Source organism: Primulina tabacum, chromosome 8 (assembly GCF_025594145.1).
Source record: "Primulina tabacum isolate GXHZ01 chromosome 8, ASM2559414v2, whole genome shotgun sequence".
In the NCBI taxonomy this organism is placed as follows: Eukaryota; Viridiplantae; Streptophyta; class Magnoliopsida; order Lamiales; family Gesneriaceae; genus Primulina; species Primulina tabacum.
The window spans coordinates 11,788,776-11,814,067 of NC_134557.1; the positions used below are offsets into that span (position 1 = coordinate 11,788,776).

Here is a 25,292-nt window from a genome sequence, read left to right on the forward strand (position 1 = left end):
AAAATAATCAAAGACTACACTGGAAGAAAAAAAATACCTAAGTAGAAATTGATTCTACAATTTGAAGCTTATGAAACAAAGACTTTATTGGCTGAGCTACATGTGACTTGCATTAAAATTTTAACATTTTATTAATATATAATTATCAAAACAAAATGTCAGACAAAAAATTATTTATTCTAAGTGTTTTAAACTTAATAATATAATATAGATTAAAGGCGAAGACTCGAGGGGGAAAGGGGGAACCGCTAGGAATGAAATTTGAGAAATGGGAGGAGAGAATAAAGAAACCGTGATTTTGTTGAGGGGAGAAAAATTTAAAATTACGGTATAACCCAATCTTTTGATTCTTAATGTAGATTGAGGTGGAGGATAAATTTGGACAATCATATAAAAATATTAAAAGCAGTTTTTATAAGGATGCTCTTACTTTATTAAATAGTAAGAGATATAGATTATTTAAAAACAAAATTTCAAAATTGATTCTCCAGTAAGAACAAACCAATGGGATTTCAAATAATATGATTTCCCTCGGTTTCCACTTACAAAAGCAAGGGCTTGAGTAAGTTAAAACTGGTAAATTCAAGTCAAGCTACTCCTTATTCGCACTCTTTCAATAATCATTTGCCGACCGGACAAATCTTCTTCATACCCAACAACCTGAACAAGCAATGCGAACAAGCAATGCAAATCATATTAAAATACCTCAACTTTGATGTATCCCACGTTTAACCAAAATCCCATGTTCTTCACTGAGGATTCGAAAAACGTAAAATTTTCAGTTGGACAAAATGAAAATGCATCAACAACAGCAAGAAAAATACCTGAGAATCAGTTTGTGTTTCGCTGAAACCATCGTGACTGCCCTTCACTGCAGCATTTCCAAAAAGATTGACTTCTCCTTCGTTCGACCTGAAACAAACAATTTGCTTTACCAGTGTAGCTGGTTGAAATGAATCTGAAGTGACAATGTCTGATCACAATGTCATGATGAGAAAATCTAAGGCACCACTCATTCACAAGATAATACGTATAATGACAAAGACGAAAACATAGATGAGAACCTATAGTATATAAAATCATTTAATTCTCTAGATTGGATTAATACCACATGGTTTCTAGGGCATAAAAGAACAATGAAAATGCTGTATAACAAAATCGAGAAATAAAAAATTATGATAAGATGGAAGTTCACCTGTTTACCCAATGCTGTGCTGGAATAGCATCGGAATGGTGAATAGAAGACCTTTGACCAAGCAATATGGAATTGGAAGACAAAATCTGCTAGAATTTAAGGGGGTACCGTTAGCAAGAAACAATGTTTACTTACGAAGAAGTCTGGATAAAAAAGAACTAACAGGGAAAATGGATACGTTTTCATTGCAACCGTTTGTCTCCTGAAACTTCGGATCTTGAATCTGATAAACAAGAAGACCAGTAAAACATGAGGGAACATCTTAACAACCTTTTCACATGAAAATACGGAATTGACACTCTACCTTGCTCGTTTGCTCCAACAAATCTTCTATAGCTGCTGCAACATCAGGAACTACCAAAGAAGCTCCTTTTGCATAAATTGTTGTGCTGTTCTCTGCAAGATTCTTCATGTTGACAGACTTGTCATCTGTGGAGACACAAGATAGTGGGATCTTTACATTATCATTTCCCAAAACTTTTGCTCTCTTACTGTAATTATTTAAATGCTTGGTCTCATCCCTCCCCAGACATTTGTTGGATACAACTGTTTGTGTATTTCTCAAATCCTGTGACTTCATTGGTTGTGAAGCATCATCCTCATACAGCATCCTGACAGATTGCGAAGGATATTGGCTCACAGTGGACAGTGTTTCTCGGTCCAGAGAAGTTAGCTCTTTTGGATAAAATGCTTTCAGATCGACAACTTTGTTCTGTCTCATTATCAACAAGTTATAGTTAACCAAAAATGTGCATACTAAGAACAATAGATTGCGAGCATCATAGACCCAAAAAAATATATGATGAAACCACCTGCAAGACACATTCATGTATCCACTCAGCAGAAACTACTTGAATTCCCCATCGGCAGGCTGCCTCGTACTTATCACCATCAGCATATTTACATATCAGATGACTGGCTTTCTTGGTCAGTTTTTCCACAAGCTTAACTCCAAGAACATAGCACAAATTCCTCAGCAGCTGTCTTTCTTTTGTATCATATCGCGACACACAAAATCGATAACCTTCAAACCCAGGTAAAGGGATTCGGCATGGAAGTGGAGAATAGAGTAGATGACTACCAACTTCCAGCAAACGACCATTCTTCAAACAATAAGAGCTATGCAGGTCAATTTTTTACACCCAAACATACAAAAGTGTTGAATATGCAAAGATTAGATGATAAGATCATAGCTGTTAAAAAAAAGAATAAAAAGAAAACTCTTTGATTTGTTGGTAATTTAGCATTTCATACTCTATGTTTAAATTCAAATTAGATTAGATTAGATAGTAATTTGATTGGGCAGACCTTCTATATATTATGATGTATCGTTTCATTATTTTTAACTGAATAAAATTGTCTTTTCCCCACCTGTCTTTCTTCCATTAACGACATGGTATCAGAGAGGTAGCTGCCGATGACAAAATACGGCATGACATCTCCTTCTTCCTCTGGCGATCCATCAACTGTCAATCTTCGAATCCAGCATGCCTGAACACTGGGCTTCTCGAATCATGATGTTATTCATATACGGACGAGGGAAAGATGATTACCTCTCAGGTGTTGCGCTTCAACCTAAAGCCACATACTCGACATTCAAAACATGAAGATCCAAGAACAACATGGTTATGTCATGGTTATGACTTCCATGAGCCAAAAAATTGCCGAAAATTTCCTCATGTACATGACAGCAGAAGACATCTGGGAAGCCATACGTGATACATGTACCTCCAAGGATAACACTTCCGAAATCTTTGAAATTGAGTGCATGCTCCACGATTTACGACAGGGTGATGCTTTTTTGACAGCCTATCTCGGTCATGGCAGCAACTTGATATGTTTGAAGTTCAAGACTGGAAATGTCCGGATGATGATGCCCTCCGCTACAAGTCAATTATTGAAAAGAGACATACATTCAAATTCCTCTCCGGTCTAAATCAAAATCTTGACAAAAGTGGGCAATCGCATTCTGGGCAACAAGCCATTACTCAACCTTGGACAGCATTCTTCGAGGTAAGCCATGAAGAAAGCCGTTGCAAATTCATGTTGGGCTCACCCACTTCCAAACCACCTATCAACAGTTCAGCCCTTGCTTCTCATCAGGCATTCTTCTCGGATGATTCTGCAAATGTCCAGTCTTCCCAAAATCTGGTTATGGTGTGAAAAATGTAAGAAGCCAAACTATTCATTAGAAACTTGTTGGAAATCCATGGTAGGCCGGTAGATTGGAAGCCCTCAAGGTTAAAACGTGCAAATTCGGCTGCCACTGAGACCATTTCATCTGAACCAGCCCCATTTACTGCGACTCAATTGGAGGCTCTTCAAAGATTACTCTGCCAGGCCCAATCCTCGCCAAATCCATCGAACATTGCCAATGCCAGCACTGCACAAAGAGGTGATTCATCCTTTGTCAAAACACATACTGAGATTTATCCAGTGATTGGATAATTGACTCATGCGCATCTGATCCCATTACTGGAAATTTATCCCTTTTTCGAGCACACATTATTTGTATAGCAAACGGTTCTTGTTCCAGAGTATTCGGTTCCGGTTCAGTGCAGCTCTCTAGGGATATTTGTTTACATTCAGTTTTGTTTATACCTGGTTTGACTTGCAACGTACATTCAGTTAGAATGATGACCTGCAGTTCACAACTAAATTCTTTGTCTCAACTTATGTATTTTTGAGGAACTGTCATCGGGGAGAATGATTGGCAGTACTGATCTTCGTGCAAGACTGTACCTCTTCAAGATGAAGGATCCTCCATGAAGTATGACCTCGAGATCATCCATTTTTATGTTTTCCAATTCTGTTAATAAGGATAATCATAGCCTACTATGGCATTATAGGTTAGGATACCCCAATTTTTTATACTTGGAAAATTTTTCTCCTTTTTATTCAGAAAAATTTCCACTTTTAATTTTCAATTGTCCAAACATACAAGTGCCACATTTAAAACACAACTATACAAACCATCTTCATCTGTCCCTCTCATCCACATTGATATTTGAGGTACATCACATGTGCAAAATATAAACGGCAGTCGTTGGTTTTTGTTATTTGTGGATGACCGTACCCGTCTCTCTTGGGTGTTCTTAATGAAAGAGAAGACTGAAACTTCACAATCTTTAAAATTTCAACACCATGATCCAAACCCAGTTCTCACCAAAAATACATATCCTACGAACCGATAGAGCCAAATATTTCTTGAATTCCATCTTGGGTGATTAATTAATTACTCGAGGAATTGTTCGCCAAAGTTCTTGTGTTGAAACCCCACAACAGAATAGTGTTTCTGAACGAAAGAAGCGTCACTTGCTAAAGGATGCTCTCTCCTTGTTGTTTACAAATAATGTTACCCGCTATTTGGAAGTGATACAATACTTACCGACTCCTTGTTGTTTACAAATAATGTTACCCGCTATTTGGAAGTGATGCAATACTTACCGACATATACCTCATTAACCGAATGCTTTCCTATGTCCTTGACTACAAAACCCTTACCAGGCCCTTCTTGAGTTTTACCCAAACACCCATCTCATTCAAAATATCGCTCTCAATTTTTTTGGGTGCTCAGCCTTTGTTCACATCCACTCCTAACATCGAGGTAAACTTGAACCACGAGCCATCAAATGTGTTTTCCTAGGTTACTCTCCCGACCAGAAAGGATAGAATCTTTTGGCTTTCCCAATTCATCTGTTCCGTCTTCCTGGCATGGGGCCACCGGCTCGTCTTTTATTTTATTACGTCTGATTCATTTCCTGCAAACCTTCTGCAAGTGTTATTCCCCAGTCATCAGCAAGTTTTACATCTTTATGGAAATCACGTTCCTTGAATGAGAACCGCTTTTCCCCAGTTCCGCGATTCAGGGGGAGAATTCTAATAGTGAATCTCTGAATTGGGACCAATCACTATCTCATTTTTTGACTCCACGAACATCCCAATCCATACTGATCTATCATGTGATCTCCAACCTAATCATAATCCAACCCTCACCAATAAACCACTCCAGATTAATTCTCACATAATAGTTACTTCAACTTGGGAGCCAACATGCCCATGTGCAAGATCAACCAGCCAATAGCTCTTATTCGAAGTCACATTCCATGGAAAATGATCGAGGTATTACTTCTTCTGACTCACCTAAAATCGAATATGATGAAAGACCCATTGCATTAAGGAAAGAAGTCAGATCTTGTGTTCAACACCTTTTATAACCATTGATAATTTATTACCTGGATATCAAGCATTTGTGACTAACCTAGACCAGGTACAAGTTCCATCAAATATAATAGAAGCCCACCAAGATCCAAACTATAACGTTGTTGTCTTTGATGAAATAAAGGCACTGGAAAACAATAGCACCTAGCAGATCACCGACCTTCCATGTGGAAAAAGGACAGTTAGATGTAAGTGGATCTTCACTATTAAACATAAGGATGATGGGAGTATTGAACGTTTTAAAGCACGTTTGGTGGCAAAATGGTACACACAAGCATATAACATTGACTATCAAGAGACATTTGCTTCTGTGGCTAAACTTAATGTCGTCCGAGTTCTTTTATCAATTGCAGCAAATTTAGATTGGCCACTACATCAGCTTGATGTCAAAAATGTATTCTAGAACGGTGACCTTGAAGAAGAAGTCTACACGGACAACTGTTCAGGCTTTGAATCAGGAGCCATTTTCAACAAAGTGTGCAGGCTAAGGAAATCGCTCTATGGTCTAAAACAATTACCTCGGGCCTGGTTTCATCGAGTCACAAGTTTCCTAAGGGAGATGGATACAAACAGTGTCAATCAGATCATACAATGTTCATCAAACACTCTGAAGAAGGAAAAATCTCCATCATCGTTGTATATGTTGACGACATTGTTCTTACAGGAAATGATCGGCAAGAAATGACTCGTGTGAAGTTGCTGCTCTCAAGGAAATTTGAAATGAAAGACTTAGGGCATTTGAAATATTTTTGGGAATCGAGGTGGAAAAATCATCACTTGGGATCTCAATCTCCCAAAGGAAATATGTGTTAGATCTCTTAAAAGAAACGGGTTGACACATCCATGGACCCCAACGTGAATAATGGGGTGAAAAATGATAGTCCGCTGGTTGATAAAAGGCGATACCAAAGGCTGGTGGGCAAGTTAATATATCTCTCACACACGGCCAGACATTGGGTTTGTTGTAAGCGTTACAGTTTATGAATAATCCAATTGAGGAACATATGGATGTTGTGTATCAGGTATTGAGATACCTAAAAAAGGCCCTGGGAAATGACTACTCTTCAGAAAAACCCCGTGCAAGGACATCAAAGTTTACAATAATGCAGTTCGGGCGGGTTCTCTAATTGGTACTTGGTAGGCACTCCACATCATGTTACTGCTCGTTTGTGTTGGGAAATCTGGTTACCTAGCGAAGCAAAAAGCAGTCAATAATAGCACAGAGCAGTGCAAAAGCAGAGTTCCGATCCTTAGCTCATGGAAGATGCGAAGGACTATGGCTCCAAAGACTACTCAAAGAATTGCAACTGGAAGACATCAATCAATGGAATTAAAGTGTGACAATCAAGCTGCAATAAGTATTGCCAAAAATCCAATTCCTCGTGATCGAACCAAGCATTGAGGTTGATCGTCACTTCATCCGTGAGAAGATTGATAATAGAATTGTGGGTCTTGAGTACATCCCTACTCAGTTGCAAGTTGTAAACATCCTCACAAAAGCTCTCTTTAGACCCATGATCGAAGACATGATTTCCAAGCTGGGCAAGATTAACATATACGAACCAACTTGAGGGGGAGTCTTGAATATGCAAACATTAGATGATAATATGACTCTTTGATTTGTTGGTAATTTATATAGCATTTTATCCTTTAGGTTTAAATTTAAATTAAATTAGATTAAATATTATTTTGATTGGGTAGACCTTACATATATACTGATGTATTGTTTCATTATTCTTAATTGAATAAAATTGTCTTTCCCCACGTCTTTCTTCCATTAACGACAAAAAGCACAAACATAAAACACTGCATTATTATCTGTTGGAACAAAATTTTCATCAGTTTGGATGATGACAAAGTTTAGTAAATTTGCTCTTCTCTATTAAATTAACAAAGATTAACTAACTGAGACCGCTGAGCATCTGCGATAAATATTTGACAACAGGCAGCAGCAAAGTAGTTTAAGGAAGAACCAGCTGAATAATCATCCAATCTTGCCAGAATATAAGACAAAGCGACAGTGTCAAAGTGCAGCAGCGACAAAGTACAGACAAACAAGAGATATTGCAAAGGTCAGACAATAAATAGATATTATTCCATACAGAAGCAACCGAGACTCGACATAAAAGAGACACATGGCATACAATCAGATCTAACAGCAAAACTCTCTACCATAAGAAGATTTGAAGACCCTTGACCACTGGATATCTATTTAACTACATGACAAAATAGGAAAACAAAACAGGGCTCTATTTGCAGGTTTTTACCAGATTTCATTTGTAAATCAAAATAAAGTTTCACAATCTTACCTAACCTAAGAAACTCGAGAATCTACAGCTGTTTAAAGGATCTCTCTTGCACACAAAGAACACATCTGATACGAGACTGGAAGAAATAGGCCACATATTCCCAGAGAAGCTCGCTATCACACAAGTTTATTTCAGAAGAAAGAACAAGACCAAGGGGCCTATTCTGGAAAGCCCATTAGAATAAACAACAGAGCAGAGCACACTCGAGAGTGAAGGGATAAAAATAAGAGCATGGAATTGGTTGAGAGTTGGTTATGTCATCATTGTCTTTCGAATGTTAATAGCAGAGCTACGGGAAGGCAGTATTTTCCTTTGTACAGGGATTTTTCTGGGAACAATTCAATAATTCAGCTTTTATTTCATCAGATATAGAACTTACATTTCCTTTATCTTGAGGTGCTTTGTCTTCTTGCTATATTTCTATCTCACTTTTTAGGCCATTAGAACCAGCTAGCTATCGACATTTCTACATGCTTAAAAGCCTTAGAAGTATTTGAACTCAAAGAACCAGCACAGACATCAGACATGCACAGAAATTGGCTATATGTCAAAGAGGTTGGTTGATAACACTGTTGACATTTTAGCTGAGAAGTTGGAGTCAATTTCCTGTGACTCACACATCAGAATCTTGTCATTTTCAAGTGTATCAATCTGAGGGAAAAGTAAAACCTAGGCAAAATTTGAGCGCTTTTATGCTGTGTACTAGTACAGCCCCACCATCAAGTATGGTGGTCTGCAGAGCATTGTAGGTGTAAAAGGAAATAATGGATCCCTCTCTTGACAGAAAGAAAAAAGACCACATAACAATCATACTACCTGTGAACTTTAATAATTTATGTTCCATATACTTTCAGGTTTTGTTGTCTCACATTGTTATCTGAAGTCATATTCTAACAGGCCAATTAAGTTTTATAGTCCTTCATGTGACAAGAGCAGAGCTGAGTCAAAGCTGGTTCCAATATTTGCATGTGTTTCTGGATTAGACCCGATCAAGAATGGAGTTGAGCTGGAAGTTCAAATCTGGTCTCAAGATCAGAATAAAATCACTTCAAATTCTAAAATCTACGCAGCGCCCTCCACACCCATTTTCTCGGATCTAGCCGGGACCAGGATTATCACATTTTTGAACTAGTGATACAAGATGCTTTAGCATCCCAAACTTTTCAGGTTGGCTGCCCAACAAACCTACTAAACTGACGTTGAATTCATTAAAAGATATACCTCTATGCAAGAATGAATCCAATGACTGGATACATATGTACATCGGACATCAGTCAAACAGGGTACCACACCATGACGCTCAACAATGAAGTGCACGTTCTTTTTATCTTGATCTGGTGCAACCTCTCCTCCACCTTCTCCAACCCACTGCATAATTTCGGGTCTCTGGAGAGTATAACAAGTCGAGAAATGAAAAGATCGTTATTATGTAATCAATGTCAAAGCGAAATATATAAATTGAAAATATGTTGAATCATGGTAGTAGTAGCAGATGCCTCTTAACAAGCAAGATTAGAAACCAGACCCAGCATAGCATTTGGTTAAACTTATGTAGTTAAAGAGATGGTTCTTGGCATTAACATATCACTCAGTCAATGAAAACAGCGATCTTTAACTTATATGCAAAAACTCAAGGCTATGTGAAATATGTGCTGCATAGACACTTAAATCTCCCAAAAATATACGAAGCAGCTTACCTGTTCTTCAGGAAAAGAACTTGAAAAACGAAACAGCTTTCCGTCAAATACAGCTGAAGAATTCCTATGTTTTACCATGTTGCTCACATCACTTTGCAACTTCAAATCAGCGTCTTCTTTAGCTTTAAAAAAACATAAACTAACATTGATTATAATCATTCTACAGTAAATGAGAATTCATGCCAAGAAAACTCTGTTTTATCCTTTACCTAATAAAACTTCAGAGTGATAGGCTGAGTTTTCCCGGATGTTGTCATCTCCCACAGGCTGGGCACCAGTGAACTTACCCCGTTTCATGCCACTAACGCTTGTTTCGGTCTTTTTATCGAAGAATACAGGATCTATAAACAGATATATAAAAAATTAAAAATGTAATGAATATAGACTCAGAATCATGTCTACTAGCTGATAGATTTAAAGAACAGAATGTCAAGTGAGGTGCATTTTTAGGTGTTAACATGACTTCTTCAGCACCTTTTGGAAGAAGTAAATCATAAGCAATGTGCCTATGAAGCACGGAAACTTCTTTCTTTTTGCGAGTGCAGTCTTCAAGCCATGCTATTTTAACTACATGAATGATTCCATTAGCTGCTAGACTCCTTACCTCCTTCATCTCACTGCAAAAAAATCACACACAATATCAAATGTATGTTTCAGTTGAACAGACACTGTATCTGCACTAGTTAACCATTACACATGTAACGAATATAAACTGCTGCTAGCTCATTAAATTTTACAATGCCATCATAATTAAAGGAAAATAAAATATCAGAATAGTGGCCAAAGAATGTGAGGCTAGTAATAAATTCTTTTTTACCATTCATATCAAATACTTGATTGTTGGAATGACGAGCTAGTCAGCCGCATTTAAATTATACATATGAAATGACAACCACATTTGAGTCGACAAATCAGTATTATACTAAAACTTAGAGCAGGAGTAGATCAACCATGTGAATCCATTAATGAATATCACAGGCATCGACGTAACTACAAAATAAAAATCTATTGACACTTGGAGAACGCGGGTATTGTATACCATCAAATAAATTGAAGTGTCCGTGTAAGTTCACAAAAAGAATGTAAACATGTGTTTCTCGAGGCAGTGACACATTTTGGTTGCAAAAATAACTAGAAGCTTTTTTATTTGGAACAAATATCATGAGATACACTTAGACGTGTATTTCGTGCATAAACAAAACATCTTACGTCTCTGATGGATTTCCAACTACTAAATGCGTCAATTTTTCACTGAAGTACATGTAACGAGAACCACCACCTAAGCGAACCATGTCTACTAGCTTCCGTATTTCAGATGACTCAAAGCCTACAAGTAGAATTCTGCACTCAGACAAGTATAAATCATCATCCTCACTTTGAGAGTCATCAGCAACACAACAGTCAAATACAGAATCACTTTTTTGTTGATGAACAGGAGAATCATTCTCCTCTTTGGAAAATGGAAGAGCTTCGAAAAATGTAGAATGCATGGCTGGCTGAGGAGTCTCAAGATCAGGTTCAGTATCCTGAGCAAACAAATTAGCGTCTGAATCTGAGGCAGTGGCCAGTAATGATGAGGTATACTGTGAATTTCTGATAACTTTTCCATGACTGTATTGTTCCGTTGTCTTTATTGTGCTTACAGAAGATGCAGAACTACTAAGGACAGGATAGGAATCCTCAATAAGGCATGCTGCTTGTCCAAACAGCAACAGAAAAATCCACAATAAGAAGCAAGGAGAAAAAATTGTCAGATATAACTGGGCTCCGATAAAATTAGATTACAAGATAGTTAATGGGCACAAAACAATACACACATTGTGATACCTCTTCTAGCAACAGATTGTTGAAACCATTTTCTGGTTACTATGTGAATGTGACCCCATCGCTTCGCAACCTTGTATTTATCACCTTGAGGAGCTTAAAAAAAATTAAGGATGCCAGTTTGGGAACTAAGGTGCACTTAATGACAAGATCATGGGACATATTTAGGAAATATAGCTAAAGGATAAAGGTTATGCGTTGATATAATTGAAACATTGCAATAAAATATACAGATGTATTTACCTATGTAAATAAGGGATCATTCAGACGTATAACGTATTTGCAAGAAATAAATGCATGTTTTATAACCCTTTCGTCATGTTGCTTGTGAATGTCAATCAAAGGGCTGAACCACGTAGTGTTTGGCTCTTCCATCACCATTCTAAATGAATCTAACATGATGTCATAGAGTCTAATATTTTTTCCCACACGCTTTGTGATGCATGATTTTCGTTCCAATTATCAAGTCACTTTCAAGGAAACTTTGGTCGCAATATCTTTCAAAAACATTTGAGGAGTCATTTTATGCATATTTTCTCCAATTTGTGATTGCTTTATCCCATTTTCATCATCAATAATCATTTGTTGAAGAATTTCGACTGCTGAATGAGAATGGCAGCTCATAAAGAAATGAGTTGACCTTAAGCTCTCACTTGAATAAAAATCAAGCTCGGACTTGCAAATTAAACACATTCAAGCTGGCTCAACTAGATCTTGAATGGATGAATTCACCCTATATCCATTACTGCAAAATCAAATGTTGATCAAAGTGGCTTGGCATTGTAGGATCAAAGTTGAACACTTTGATAAACAAATATCATGTCAAGATGTCAACTTGATGGGAGCACCAAAGATCTAAGAGCTAAGACTTTGATGCCATCGGAACATCCAAGTAAAGTATCATCTCAGATAATCGATTTTGGAGTGATTTCCTCTCTTAAGTAATTTGGTTAATTATAATCCACCTATATTAATATTTTGATAATTTGAATGAACATATCAATAGATATATTCAAGTTTTTTAAAAGATTGTACTGTGGATGGATGTAAGCCAAATGGCCAGACTCGTTTCTAGTATTTTCAGCTGGTAAGTTGTTTTAATAATTAAATTAGATTTGATTGAATGAAATCTAGTAGATTAGGAAAGATTATTTTCCCTGATCTGTAGAGATTTTATTTTATTTTCTTTGGATATTTAAATGTATGCTCAAGATGACATTACCATTAAGAAATAAAACTATAAAAGTATTCTTTCTTTTCTGCCCTATCCAACATTTTCTGCGTGGTATCAGAGCCCGGGAATGAATTTTAAAACTGCCATGGTCGCTGCTAGGTCTATCTCTTCCGACTCCAGCGGCGGCACAGCCCCTTCGACCGGCAGTTCTCAAGCCCCGCTATACATCGCACTTTCTGAAAGTTCCCTTCAAATAATCATCCACAAATTAAATGGAAAAAACTATCTTGAATAGACTCAATCTGTGATGCTTGTGATCGAATTCGACGGAAAGGGTAAATTGGGGTACTCGAACGGCGAAGTGAAGCCACTGGAGTCGACAGATTTGAACAAGCAACGGAGATAGGAAAATTCCATGGTCATTGCATGGTTAATTAATCCATGTAACCCACAATAGGTTAAACTTTTTATGCTTTTACCCACTGTTTGTGAAGTTTGGGAGGCGTTTGAGAAACGTAATCCGATTTTGAAAACTACTATCAGTAATACGATCTCAATATTCGCTTCCGGGCTCCGGCATGTGCAACAAAGAGATCGAGACGTGACGTCTTATTATAATGAGTTGTTTACTATTGGCAAGAATTGGATTTGTTTGAAACCGATGAATGGGAAAGCATTAAGGATTGTTCTCGCAACAAAAAAAATCTTGAGCGAGGTCGTGTGTTTTTTTTCTTGGCTGGATTAAACAAAGCACTAGATGACGTTCGAGGCAAACTCCTTGGCAGCAAGCCTCTTCCAAGTCCGACACGATATTACAGATGAGCCATAAAGAGACAACTTATTGATATTTTGCAGATAGCAATGAAGTAATGGGATGCAAAAATTATGATGACTAACATGGATTGAGCGAAGCCAAATATATGCATTGTTGGAGCAATAAAAGTCCGTGTCAAAAATTTTAATTCATTTTATTGTTTAGGGATTTTATTGTTGTAATATTTAGTTATCGGGTTGTTTGTGACCTCAAATAGGTATTATTAGGCTTTTACTTAGTTTATTTTTGTAATTTTCGTAACACAATAATTTTGTGGGCATTTAGAAGGTAGTTTAGAGCTTATTTTAAGCCCATTATGGTTAGGTCAGGCTTGTATTGTCATATATATATATAAATATATATATGCATTGTACTTGTTATTTTATAGAAAAGAAGATCATTTTGATTGAAATTGATCCTTAGATTTGCGAGCTCCGACAATAATACTGGATTTTCATCCTGATTTCAGTCCTTATAACCAATCATGAACTTATCAAGGTAAATCCTTGTGGAGTTCAAATTTGGATACCTTTGGTTCTTGCCTCAATTATAGGCAATTGGTCAAGGTACGATTATGGAAACTTTTTGGTTCTTGGTTCATGTCTAAATTATCGACAATGGGTTAAGGTGGAATCATATACAGAGGTTCGTGCTTTGAATAACAGACGGGTCGACGTCCTTCTCAAAATATCTTGTTCTTGTCGTTTTTTTGTCTTGTTTTATATAATCGTTATTGTTTGTTAATTCAAGTCTTGTTTGATTTTTAAGTCCTATGCAAATAATCTGTTAAATATTATCATGTGTTTAGCTGTTTTGAGCTTATCAAATGATGTAATGCGAAGGTCGTATCAAAGTCCGTGTGAGATTTTTTCTCAAGTACGGGTTGAGGAAGCTCGACCATGTTATGTTACAGTGAGTCGATGAGCATAAATTGGAAATTGAGGGATCAGTGCTGATTGGTAAAGGCAATAAATCTACTAGTGGGTATCATGATGGAGGAAAGTAAAAACCTTGGTGTGAGAAGTCTAAAAAGTCATGGCATGCCGTGGAAACATACTGGGAGATTCATGAGAGACCAACACACTTCAAGAAAAAGCCGGATAACAATAATAAGATGGTAATGGTAATCATGCATTTCAAACAGGTAGTACTGTGTCTGGAATGCAATCATTGTCCTCATTTGTCCCGTTTCACGAAAGATCAACTAAAGCACTTGTCCAAATTGTTTCAATCTCATTTAGGAAAATCTGACCCTTCTTGCTCTTTAGCCCAGACAAGTAGTTACTCTATAGCAACTGTTGCATATGTCAATTCTAACAATTCTTGGATTTTAGATTCAGGGGTTACAGATCATATGATAAGAACATCGCAATTTTTTTCTAAGGCTATAAGTTTTTATATTAAGGCTAAGGCTATAAGTTTTTATATTAAGGTTCAAAAATATCATTGGGGAGAGGCATATTTTCACAACTTGTTTGATTAACAGATTACCTACAAAAAATTGAATTTTCCGCCACAAATCCAAATCTTTCAAAACTATTTTTTACTACTAGATTCATCTCCGATGTTCCCCTGAAGTTTTTTGGTAGTATAGCTTTTGTTCATAACAATGTTCTAATCGGCCTAGGCGGCCAAAAGAGGTAGTCGGCCAGCCTAGGCAGTAGTGTTAGGAAGTAATATGGGGAAGAATGATTGAACCTGAAATAACCGTTGTTTTTTTTACTCCGACTTCTGAAACTACGGCCACAACCCCGTAGGGATTGGAGGAGATCTGAACGTGGGATTGGGGGACTCCGAACGGGAGATTGGAGGCCTGAGATTGGAGTGAACTACTGGACATTTAGATCTAGCGTTGAGTATTTAATTATGGAGTAATGGGCTTGCTAATGGGACATGCTCATTTACATAGAAATGGTCCTAAGTCCCATCTACTCAGAGAGAATGTGTAATTTGAACACAATTCTTATTTTTTATCATTAATAACATAATTCCTATTTTATCATGAAGCAACCCAGTCCTCCCACCTAGGCGCTGATCTAACGCCCGACTGGCACCTAGCGAATTTTAGAACATTGTGATTAATAAAATCGGTTAAAAAAACGAACTAGAGGTCCATATAAGACGAAGTGAGATCTATAGTCAAAATAGATTAATATAATACTAGACCTCAATTCCTATACAAATCTGAGACCGAAAACGATTTGAACTCTACAATCCTCGAGCTCCAGCATGAAAGCCTGAATTTAATCTTGTCCTAGCACTCCTCAATCGAATCTTCATGATCTTCAAAGATCCTCATATTCATCTCCATCCACATGTACCAGCCCAAACAGTGAACCACCAAATTCCAAAATATTATGCCCCTCCTTCCCAAATCCCGTTTGAGATCAACCTCGAATAAATGTCAAGTCTAAATTAGTTAAAAATTCATCTTCACCACTACTGAGTCAAAGTAGGAGTGACCTTAAAAAAAGTAACATCCATAGATACAATTTTTTTCGTAAATAGGATCAAAGCATTTGTACCTTCGCTGATTTGTAAAGTAGCCAACAAAGATGCACCTATGTGCTTTGGGATCGAGTCTGGTGCGTCCTGGATCATGCTTATAAACCAAGATTCTAAAATTCGTTAGGCACTAGTCGGACATTAGACAAGCTTCTAGCGCCTAGGCGGGGACTAAGCGGCTTCATAATAAAAATAGGAATTATGTTATTAATGATATAAAAAACTAATTGTGTTCAAATTACACTCTTTCTCTAAGTAGACGGGACTTAGGGTCATTTCTATGTAAATGGGCATGTCCCATTAGCCCGCAATTAAATACTCAACCCAAGATCTAAATGTCCAATACTTTCGGAAATCTCACTCATTCAATCTCACGCCTCCAATCTCACGTTCGGAGTCCTCCAATCTCATGTTCAGAGTCCTCCAATCCCTACGTGGCAGTGGCCATAGTTTCATAAGTCAGAGTAACAAAAACAATGGTTATAACGGGTACCTCGCTCTTTCTCATAAATTTCCTCATACTACCGCCTAGACTGGGTGACTATCACTTTTTTGATGCAGTCGGCCGACGAGTACCGTCAAGGCAGCCCGCCTAGGATGAATTTTAGAACACTGATTAATAATTATAATATTGTTTCCCATAAAAAAAGTATTGTACATACAAGGAAGGGTCCATCACAAAGAGGTGGAAAAAATGTCCCACTACAAAGGCATTATTCAAATATCGGCTAAATCGTGACACTTGCAAAGATACTCTGATTGATTCTAATAATTCCACTCAAGGTATACCCAAGTAACCCCTTCCGACCATGTCTAAACTTCATATTACTCAGAGAATGTATTTAGTCATGTATTTTGACGCCCATTGTCAAATGTTGTATCATATGGAAATATGTCTCCCTCCTTTCATGCTCTTGTTTTTCGACTCGACTCGACTCGACTCGACTCTGTTAGAGCGCCTCTCGTCTTGACCCGGCGCGGGTGTTGCGCCTGGGGCAATCCCAAGCGCAACAATTTACTAAGGCGAGCCCAGGCGGGCCTTTAGGCGCGCCTGAGATTGCTTTTTTTAAAAAAAAAAATTCTGTAACAGAGAAGTTGAATTTTGAAAATGCAACTTCTCTGTTTTTCTTAATATTAACTTAAAACGTAAAAGGCCCAGCCCAACCCCAAACCCTAGCAGCCCAGTTAACAAATTAAATAAGCGACAAAGCTGTGCAGACTGCAACAAAATTACAGCGAACAACGTGACGACAGCGTGAATAAGAGAAAGGCCAAGAACCATTTATTGAAGAAGCTCAGGTATCGGTTCTTGATGTTGTCGATATCTTATTTCTATTTTTACTTTTTTAAACCAGAAGTGCCGGTACCTATTTTAGAATTCATGTTAAAGAATGTAGCACATGTGCAGAGAAAGATAGAGAACTGGGAGAAAGGCATGCAGAAATCAAAGCATATTTGATTGGACCGCCTTATTAAATTAAAATGAAATTTAAAACTACACGTCTTAAATCCATAAAACCACAGCTAAAGGGACACGTTATCAATAAGACCAATTGGACTGTTTTTAATATCTTCTAATATTTTTTAATATTTAGACAAACCAGGGATGCCACTTGATTTGGATGATTGAAGAATTTTAATCGTGTTACTTATTATTATGAACTTATTAATTATTTGTTGTTTTGTGTGACATTGTGACTTAATATTTCATATTTTAATATATTATTCTAAGAAAAATATATTTTTTTAAAAAATTAAAAACGTGCGCCTTGCTTCGGTAAGGCGCGCGCCTCGCCTTGCGCCTTGCACCTCAGGCTCCAGAGCCCTTGTGCGCCTCGGTGCGCCTTGCGCCCTTGACAACTATGGTTCGTATTCCTAACAATGTACAGGAAGCTCTAACGATACCTGAGTGGAAGGAAGTGGAGGAACTCTACCTAGGAGAAAGTCGATCTACCTAAAGGAAAGTCCACTACCTGGGAGAAATTCAATCTACCCAAAAGAAAGTCCATGGTAGGATGCAAGTGGCTGTTTACTACAAAATACAACTCTCATGGATCATTGGAGAGATATAAAGCTCGCTTGGTTGCCAACGGCTTCACTCGGACCTATGGGGTTGACTACTCGAAAACATTTTCTACAGTAGCAAACCTTAACACAATTCGAGAGATATTGGTCGTTGTTGTGAATCTTGATTGGCCACTTAATCGACTAGACGTGAAGAATGCCTTTATAAATGGAGACTCGGAAGAAGTGTTTATGGAGCTTCCTCTTGGATTTAATGATCAATTTGGATCGAAGGTTTGCAAATTGAAAAAAATCCCTTTATGGATTGAAGCAATCTTCAAAACATGGTTCGAGGGATTCACAAAATTTGTGAAGGCCGAGAGGTACACCAAGACAGTCATATCACACACTCTTCACAAAAAGGTCCCCCTCTGACAAGATATGCATTTTAATTGTTTATGTTAATGACATAATATTAATAGGAAACGATATAGAACATGAACAGGTTAAGGACGAACTTGGCAAAGGAGTTCGAGATTAAGGATTTAGGACAGTTGAAGTACTTCCTTTGAATGAAGTAGCAAGGTCTAAGAAAGGAATCATGGTGTCTAAAAGAATTATGCGCTGGATCTTTTGAAAGAAACTAGGATGAGCAAGTGCAAACTTGTAGACAATCCATTGGAAGTTAACACAAAACTAGGGGAAATTAAAGACGATATTCTTGTGGATAAAGGAAGATATCAAAGATTGGTTGACACGACCAGACATTGCCTTCGCAATAAGCTTAGTGATGAGTCAAGTTATGCATTCATTATATGAAGAACATCTCTAAGTTGTATATCGAATTCTCAAATACTTGGGAACACCAGGGAAAGGACTCTTCTTTGGAAAAAATGAGGAGAAATTGAAGTTTACACAGTTGAGTGGTCCACCTCTAGATATTTTACAGTTGTATGGGGTAAACTTGTGACATGGAAGAGCAAAAAACGAAGTGTTGCGGTGAGAAGCAATGCAGTAGCTGAATTTAGTCAATAGCTCAAGGTGTATGTGAGGTTCTTTGCTTAAGAGAGTTATGGATGAATTAAGGAGACCGACAAGTGCTTTTATGAGGTTGTAATGTGATAATAAGGTGGCCATAAGTATCACTCATAATCCAGTTTTGCATGAGCAAACGGAACACATTGAAATTGACAAGCATTTTATAAAGGAGAAGCTTGAGGAAGGAACAATCTGCATCCCATTTGTTCCAACCACTTTGCAAATTGCGTATATCTTAACTAAGGGCTTGTCACCATTTGAAGACCAAGTTAACAAGTTGGGCATTATTGATATCTTTGTACCAACTTGAGGGGAGTGTCGATAAGTTATTTTACTAAGTAAATTAGTTTAGATTGGATTTGATTGAAAGAAATATGGTAGATTAGGAAAGATTATTTTCCCTAATCTGTAGGGATTTGATTTCATTTTCTTTGGCCATTTAAATGTACTCTCAAGATGACTTTACCATCAAGAAACAAAATTATTCTTTCTTCTCTGCCCCTAGCCAACGTTTTCTGCATTTTCTTCTCTCCTCATTTTTCCATTCAAATTATTTTACATTAACAAAGAGAAATTCTTACACTCTTAAGAAAATATCGCAAAGATAATCAAAAATCCAACAAGCAATGACCAGAACTATCTAAAGCTGACATCTAATCTTGTGCTAGTTAAACTAGGGCTAACAAACACAAGATATTAGTAGGTAAATTTGGACGTAAGAGAACAAAGAAAGTATAGAGGATATATCGCAAACCAAATGTGAGCATCTTTTTGTCAGCTCAGCAGAATATTTGCCATTGTTCTGTATAACAAGCTTCTCTATTTCCTTCCTCTCGTCTAGACATTAATATCAAACATTAAAAGGACATAATAATAAGTAATAACGAAAAAATTAAACATGTACAAATTAAACCTGTGGACAAAAATCCGACCTGCAGGAATTCCAGTAACACAGATTGTAAGCCCGGAAAAAGGAAGAACACGGTATGACTCCTGAGGAACAACGCGGTGCTCTTTCCAGCATTGAATAAGCCAATGTAATGTGACAATTGGTTTTTTTAGACTGTTTAGAGCCCACTGAATCAGTCAAAGAGAAGATGAAACATAACTGATTAGGACATTGATAGCATGATGGTACACTTGGAAAGGAAAGACGATTAAGTAGAGCAGCAGGTTTTATAGCAAAACAGAAACAACGCTATTTCCACTCTTCTGTTTATCTTTTACTTTCTCTCAAACCGCTGTCCACAAAAAGCTAATTATACATTCACACGGTTTTGTGGAAGCATAAAAATACAAGTTCCAATAAAGAAATCCCTTTGAAGTATAGATTTTGTATTATTAGACACCACCTAGGCACGGAATCCTGCTAGTAAATATAGCAAAAACAGACCAAAAATTACAAATGAGAGAGGCTATACCAAAACCTCTTAGGAAAGATAACAATTTTGAACGAAAGGGAGTCGGTCCAATCCTATCTAATATAATACAAGCCTGGATATCGGCGTGAGGAACTGCCCCTTGAAGTACTGCTGAATTACATTTACAATAAAAGTGCCTGATTTACTAACGTATCAGTAACTATGTTACATTCTCTGTAACTTAGAGAAAAATGAAATGCAAGTGACCAATCAAGTCCATCATTTTGGTGCCTAACCATAAAAGATCCCATTTAATCAAATTGCTCGACTAAGCCCTAGAGAAACAATGAGTCAAATCCCTACCAAACTAACAGATACAATAATCAGAACAGATTTGAATCCCTTTTCACATTGCAAGCGTTTGGCAAAAACATTTGGACTCTGGCTAAAAGATTCCATAAACTCCAAGACAACGTCACCAAGATGGTCTCTCACAACCCACTGCCGCAATGCTAGGCGTAGAATAATGGATTAATATCAGATTACTAAGATTGATAGGATCTTATATGTATTATCTTTTATATTTTAATTATTAGATCCAGTTATCCCTTAGATTTAATAATTTTGGTAACTTTGGAGCTTATAAAGTTCATTGTATATGACCTTTATTTTCAATGAATTCAAATGAAGCATGGATCTTTCTCCGCTACTCTCTCGTAAACTACATGGTATCAGAGAGGCGAGTGACTTCATGAGTCATTACAAAATACGGCATGGCTTCACCGTCCGTTTCTTCCAATTCTTAGGCCACACCTATCTCACCAACAGTGTCTGAAACCACTTCACTCCCGATAAAGAATTACAAATTACACGGAGAAGGTCGCAATCCGTTCTTATGTTCATTCAAGGAGAAGGAAAAGGAAAAGGAAAAGAGGATTTCATCTCTAGCGCATCGGCATGCCCTGCATCAACAAATCCGAAATTTAAGGTGTGGAATTCGGAGAATAATATGACGACGGAAATCGGTACTTTTATACCGTACTGTGAAGGAGATATGGGATGCGGCTCATGACACCTATTCTTCCAAAGACAACACATCAGAGCTATTCGGCATTGAGAGCACCCTTCATGAACTCTGACGGGGAGACTCCTCTGTCACGACTTACTTCACTACCCTTACTCGACATTGGTAGCAACTTGACCTCGTTGAATTCTAGGAGTGGAAATGCCCAGACGATGAAAAGTGTTATCGTGCAACAAGTCTTCAAATTCTTAACGGGCCTTCACAACACACTTGATGACGTGGGTGGTCGAATATTGGGGACCAAACCACTGCCTTCTCTCTGTGCAGTGTTCTCGGAGGTGCGCCATAAAGAAAGTCACGGAAAAGTTATGGTGGGATCTCAGCAACCTATTTCGCCCACAGACACTTCAGCTCTTACTGCTCATAAGCCTTCGTTTCCGCATAATGATCACTCAGGTACTGCACAGTCTTCACAACCCTTTTAACAACAGTGGATATTTGTTGGAAAATCCATGGGAAACCCGCTGACTGGAAGCCGGCTAAAGAAAGAAGAGCAAATGCGGTTGTAAGAGAGAATCAGTCCCATGAACCCCAACCTTTTGTAAAAGAGCTGCTCGACATTCTCCATAAATTGTTCAACCAAACTAATTCAACACCAATCTCTTCACTTGTTAGCACTGGTAATGTGGTACATCGAGGTATATCTACAATTGCTTTAAAACATGAGTTATCAGACAGTTGGATTGTTGGGAAATTTGCAATTCTTTACACATTTTAGTTCTTGTAAGGATTCTCATTTAGTATGCAATGCGAATGGATCATGCTCCCAAGTGGCTGGTTACGGTTCAGTTCAGCTAGCTCCGGATATTTTCCTGAAATCTGTTTTATTTGTGTCTGATCTAAATTGCAATCTCTTATCAGTGAGCAAGCTCAACAACGACCTCAAATGCATAACTTAATTCCTTGTTGATACTTGTGTTTTTCAGGATTTGGCATCGGGGAAGATTATTGGCAATGCTAACCTTTGTGGCGGATTGCATCTCCTGGAGATGAATGTTTCCAAGATAAGCTTGAACAACAATCTGCCCACACCAATTTTTTCATATTTTGCTTCGACTTTGAATTTAGATAAAAATAGCGAGATTTGTTATGGCACTGTCATCTAGGACATCCAAATCTTTTGAACCTTGGCAAATTATTTCCATTTTTGTTCGATAATAAGAATTCTAATTCTTTCCAGTGTGATATTTGTCAATTGTCCAAGCATTCACGGTCCACTAAGCATACACGGATAGCGATTCTGGGTAAGCTACCGACCACAGTCCACTTTCACACCACACGGTCCACTTTCACACCACAAATTTCTTGACTTAAGCACAGAGAGAATTTTTTTAAAAATGCTCTCTCCCTCATTTAGCCTTCGCTCAATCGGGTTCATCCACTATTCAACCAGCATCTTCAATTCCTGAGTTTCGTCGACCGCACCTTCCCTCCGTCACCGGCGCCGGCCGTCGGCGGCCCTCTACCTTCACACCTTCCCTCGCCGTTCTCGCTATAGACACATTTGAAAATGCTTCGCCCCCTGCTCATTACCTATGCTGGCAGCCATCTCTTCTTCTTACTTTCTCCGACTACCTATTACCATCATCGACCATCACCTAACTTATTTGAATTCCTACCGCCATTTCAAGCCATATTTTTAGTTGTGTTTTTTTTTTTCTCCTTTTTTTGTCCGATAATGTCTTTCAGATTTAATGATGACGCAAACTTCAAGTGCCAAATACCTTCTACCCACTACGATCACTAGTGTCTTTCCTTTGTGATTATTTCCGAACCGAACGAGCAGATAGCCTAGCCACGCTTTCTCCGACCTGAACAAGCAGATAGCCTAGCCATTCTTTCTTACCTCATCGCGACTCCAAGCTTAGTCAGACCAGACATCTATACGACCCTCGTAACGACTTGAACATAACTGCTCTGATACCTAGCTACAAACCGAACACAGCCCAATATAGTAATAACAGACGCGATATCAGCCAAGAACAGAGGGATGCATCGAGATAATTTCAGGACAGCTTGCGAGGTTAAAATAGAGCAAAAATTGTTTATAATAAGCAGTGGTAGGAGGGGCTATACTATGTGTATGACAGAGAGAACTAGAAATGCAAGCTGTGTGTTGGAAGTGGAACTCGAAAGCTTTCATTGGATTTTTTCGAAACAGTTGGAATATATTAACAAACCACAATCATGCTCAAAGTTTAACAGATATAGAGGAAAAAAAGCAGTATTCTCTATGCAGAAATTTATCAATGGCCCAAGAAGCTATCTCGAAGTGTCTAAATTCATTTGAAGGGGCAAGCGACAGAGAATGATCATACCAAGTGGTCGATTTGATTGGGGATGGAAAAGTATGGCACACAACTTGTCCAAATTTATGCTGACAAAGAAAGACAATGGATGTATTCGACAGAAGAATGGAAACTTATGAAGCAAGGGAAGTTGGATCCGAAGTTCACTTTACCGGGGAATATAGATGCTTATGAACACTTCCCATCATGCTTGGTCAAGAATTGGAGTAAAGCACTCATTATCACTAGGGAGTGTGTCAATATTACGTGGGAATTGGTGCGTTTCACTCTTGGCAAGGCAGTCCAGAGGAACATTGAAATATTTCCATATCAAGCCAACAAAGCAATATGGTGGCCAGACGACGAAGAGGATGAGTCATTTTATTTGAGATTGAAGAAATGTTTTCTGGAAAAAATAGTTACTTTGTCTTTTTAGAGATGGAGGCAGCATATCAATAGTGAAGACTAAGTGTTTGAGTGTTGTAACTGTTGGGTGAGATTATTGGGGATATCTTGGGATTTATGGTCCGCTGATCTGTTCAAACGCATAGGAGAGCAATGTGGAGGATTGTTGGACATCAATCAAGACACTACTTTACTAAAAATTTGTCCACGTCCAAAATCAAAGTGGTGGGACTTGAAGGTGGATTCATAAACATCACCATGAAGATATTAACTCAGAGAGGACCAATGGTCATACGCATCGTTGTAGACTCAATCAACATAGCAGCGTATGATATTTATGAAAAACGATCTTATGTACAAGTGGTGATTAATGGACCTAGAGTGATGGCGGGTTGGGGAAAAGCCAAAAGTCTCAACGGAGATGTTAGCAATCTTGTACCTAGAAGTGATACTCGCAAGACAGAAACGGATATACCCAAAATTCAGCAACTAAGTGAAGAAGAAGGTTTTATTGGGCACACTCAGAATGGAAAAAAGTTGAGTTTGGAGACCAAACATCATTCGAAAGAACAATAGAAAAAGTATGCAACAAAATTCAGAATGACGTACTTGTGAATCTAAACCTTCATTTCGTAGGCGGAAATTCAAGAGACTTCAAAAGTTAAGTCCGAAAGGTGAGGCTGATTTTAAGAAAGTGGCGATCGAAACAGTGAATAATAAAGCGATGACAGTGGTACATCATTCAAATCTTGAGGAGGAAAGTAGGTCAAAAGAAAGAAAGTTTGAAATTGTGTATCGGAGAAAGAAGTTCAAGGAACATATTGATTCTATTTCTTCAACGGAGAGAGAAGTTCTGAAGATTAAGTTTTTTTTTTTGATAGGAAATATATTTTATTGATAGTAAAATAAAAATTACAAAAAGCAGATAAGAAATCCGCTCTAAATAAGGTAGGAGAAGTCAGACAACGACACCATAATCATGACATTACAAATTTCCAGTCCTTAGCTAAGTCTCCGATAGTAAGATGCTGATATTCACGCAGTATCATGGACCAACTCGCAACCCTGAATTTTATTTTATCCCAGACTTCGTCGACGGACTCCGACTTTTCTTCAAAGATTCTTGCATTCCTTTCCATCCAAACGGACCAAAATATACAATGAACAATCAGAAACCAGAACGTCAGATGTTTTCTTCCAGATTGCAAGCATGGTTCCAGAATAAACATTTCCTTTGCCTTCTCCGGAGAAACCCAAACCAAATCCAGCTCTTTCAGTGCCTGCTGCCAAATTATTGAAGTAAAAGGACAATGAAGTAGTAAATGATCTTGACTTTCCTCATTTCTTCGACACAAACAACACCATTGTGGACT

General features: G+C 37.8%; 1 protein-coding gene across 5 annotated transcripts in view; it reads right to left on the minus strand.

The window, feature by feature from the left end:
* Positions 1–393: 393 nt before the first annotated feature.
* Positions 394–25,292, minus strand: part of LOC142553751 (uncharacterized) — a 34,661-nt gene continuing 9,762 nt past the window's right edge. The window contains exons 5-18 of one of the 5 annotated variants that reach the window (XM_075664223.1): positions 19,714–19,858; positions 19,527–19,618; positions 11,250–11,343; positions 10,632–11,115; positions 9,897–10,039; positions 9,632–9,763; positions 9,423–9,538; positions 8,947–9,111; positions 2,008–2,298; positions 1,500–1,907; positions 1,359–1,418; positions 1,196–1,281; positions 825–912; positions 394–660 (exon numbers count right to left, since the gene is read on the minus strand). In XM_075664223.1, the coding sequence (XP_075520338.1) occupies positions 583–660; positions 825–912; positions 1,196–1,281; positions 1,359–1,418; positions 1,500–1,907; positions 2,008–2,298; positions 8,947–9,111; positions 9,423–9,538; positions 9,632–9,763; positions 9,897–10,039; positions 10,632–11,115; positions 11,250–11,343; positions 19,527–19,618; positions 19,714–19,858 (2,382 nt within the window). In that variant the 3' untranslated portion in view covers positions 394–582. Of the gene's footprint in view, positions 661–695; positions 753–824; positions 913–1,195; positions 1,285–1,358; positions 1,419–1,499; positions 1,908–2,007; positions 2,299–8,946; positions 9,112–9,422; positions 9,545–9,631; positions 9,764–9,896; positions 10,040–10,631; positions 11,116–11,249; positions 11,344–19,526; positions 19,619–19,713; positions 19,859–25,292 lie in introns of those variants that run through there. The other 4 variants (XM_075664222.1, XM_075664225.1, XM_075664224.1 and 1 more) reach the window with 4 other exon arrangements.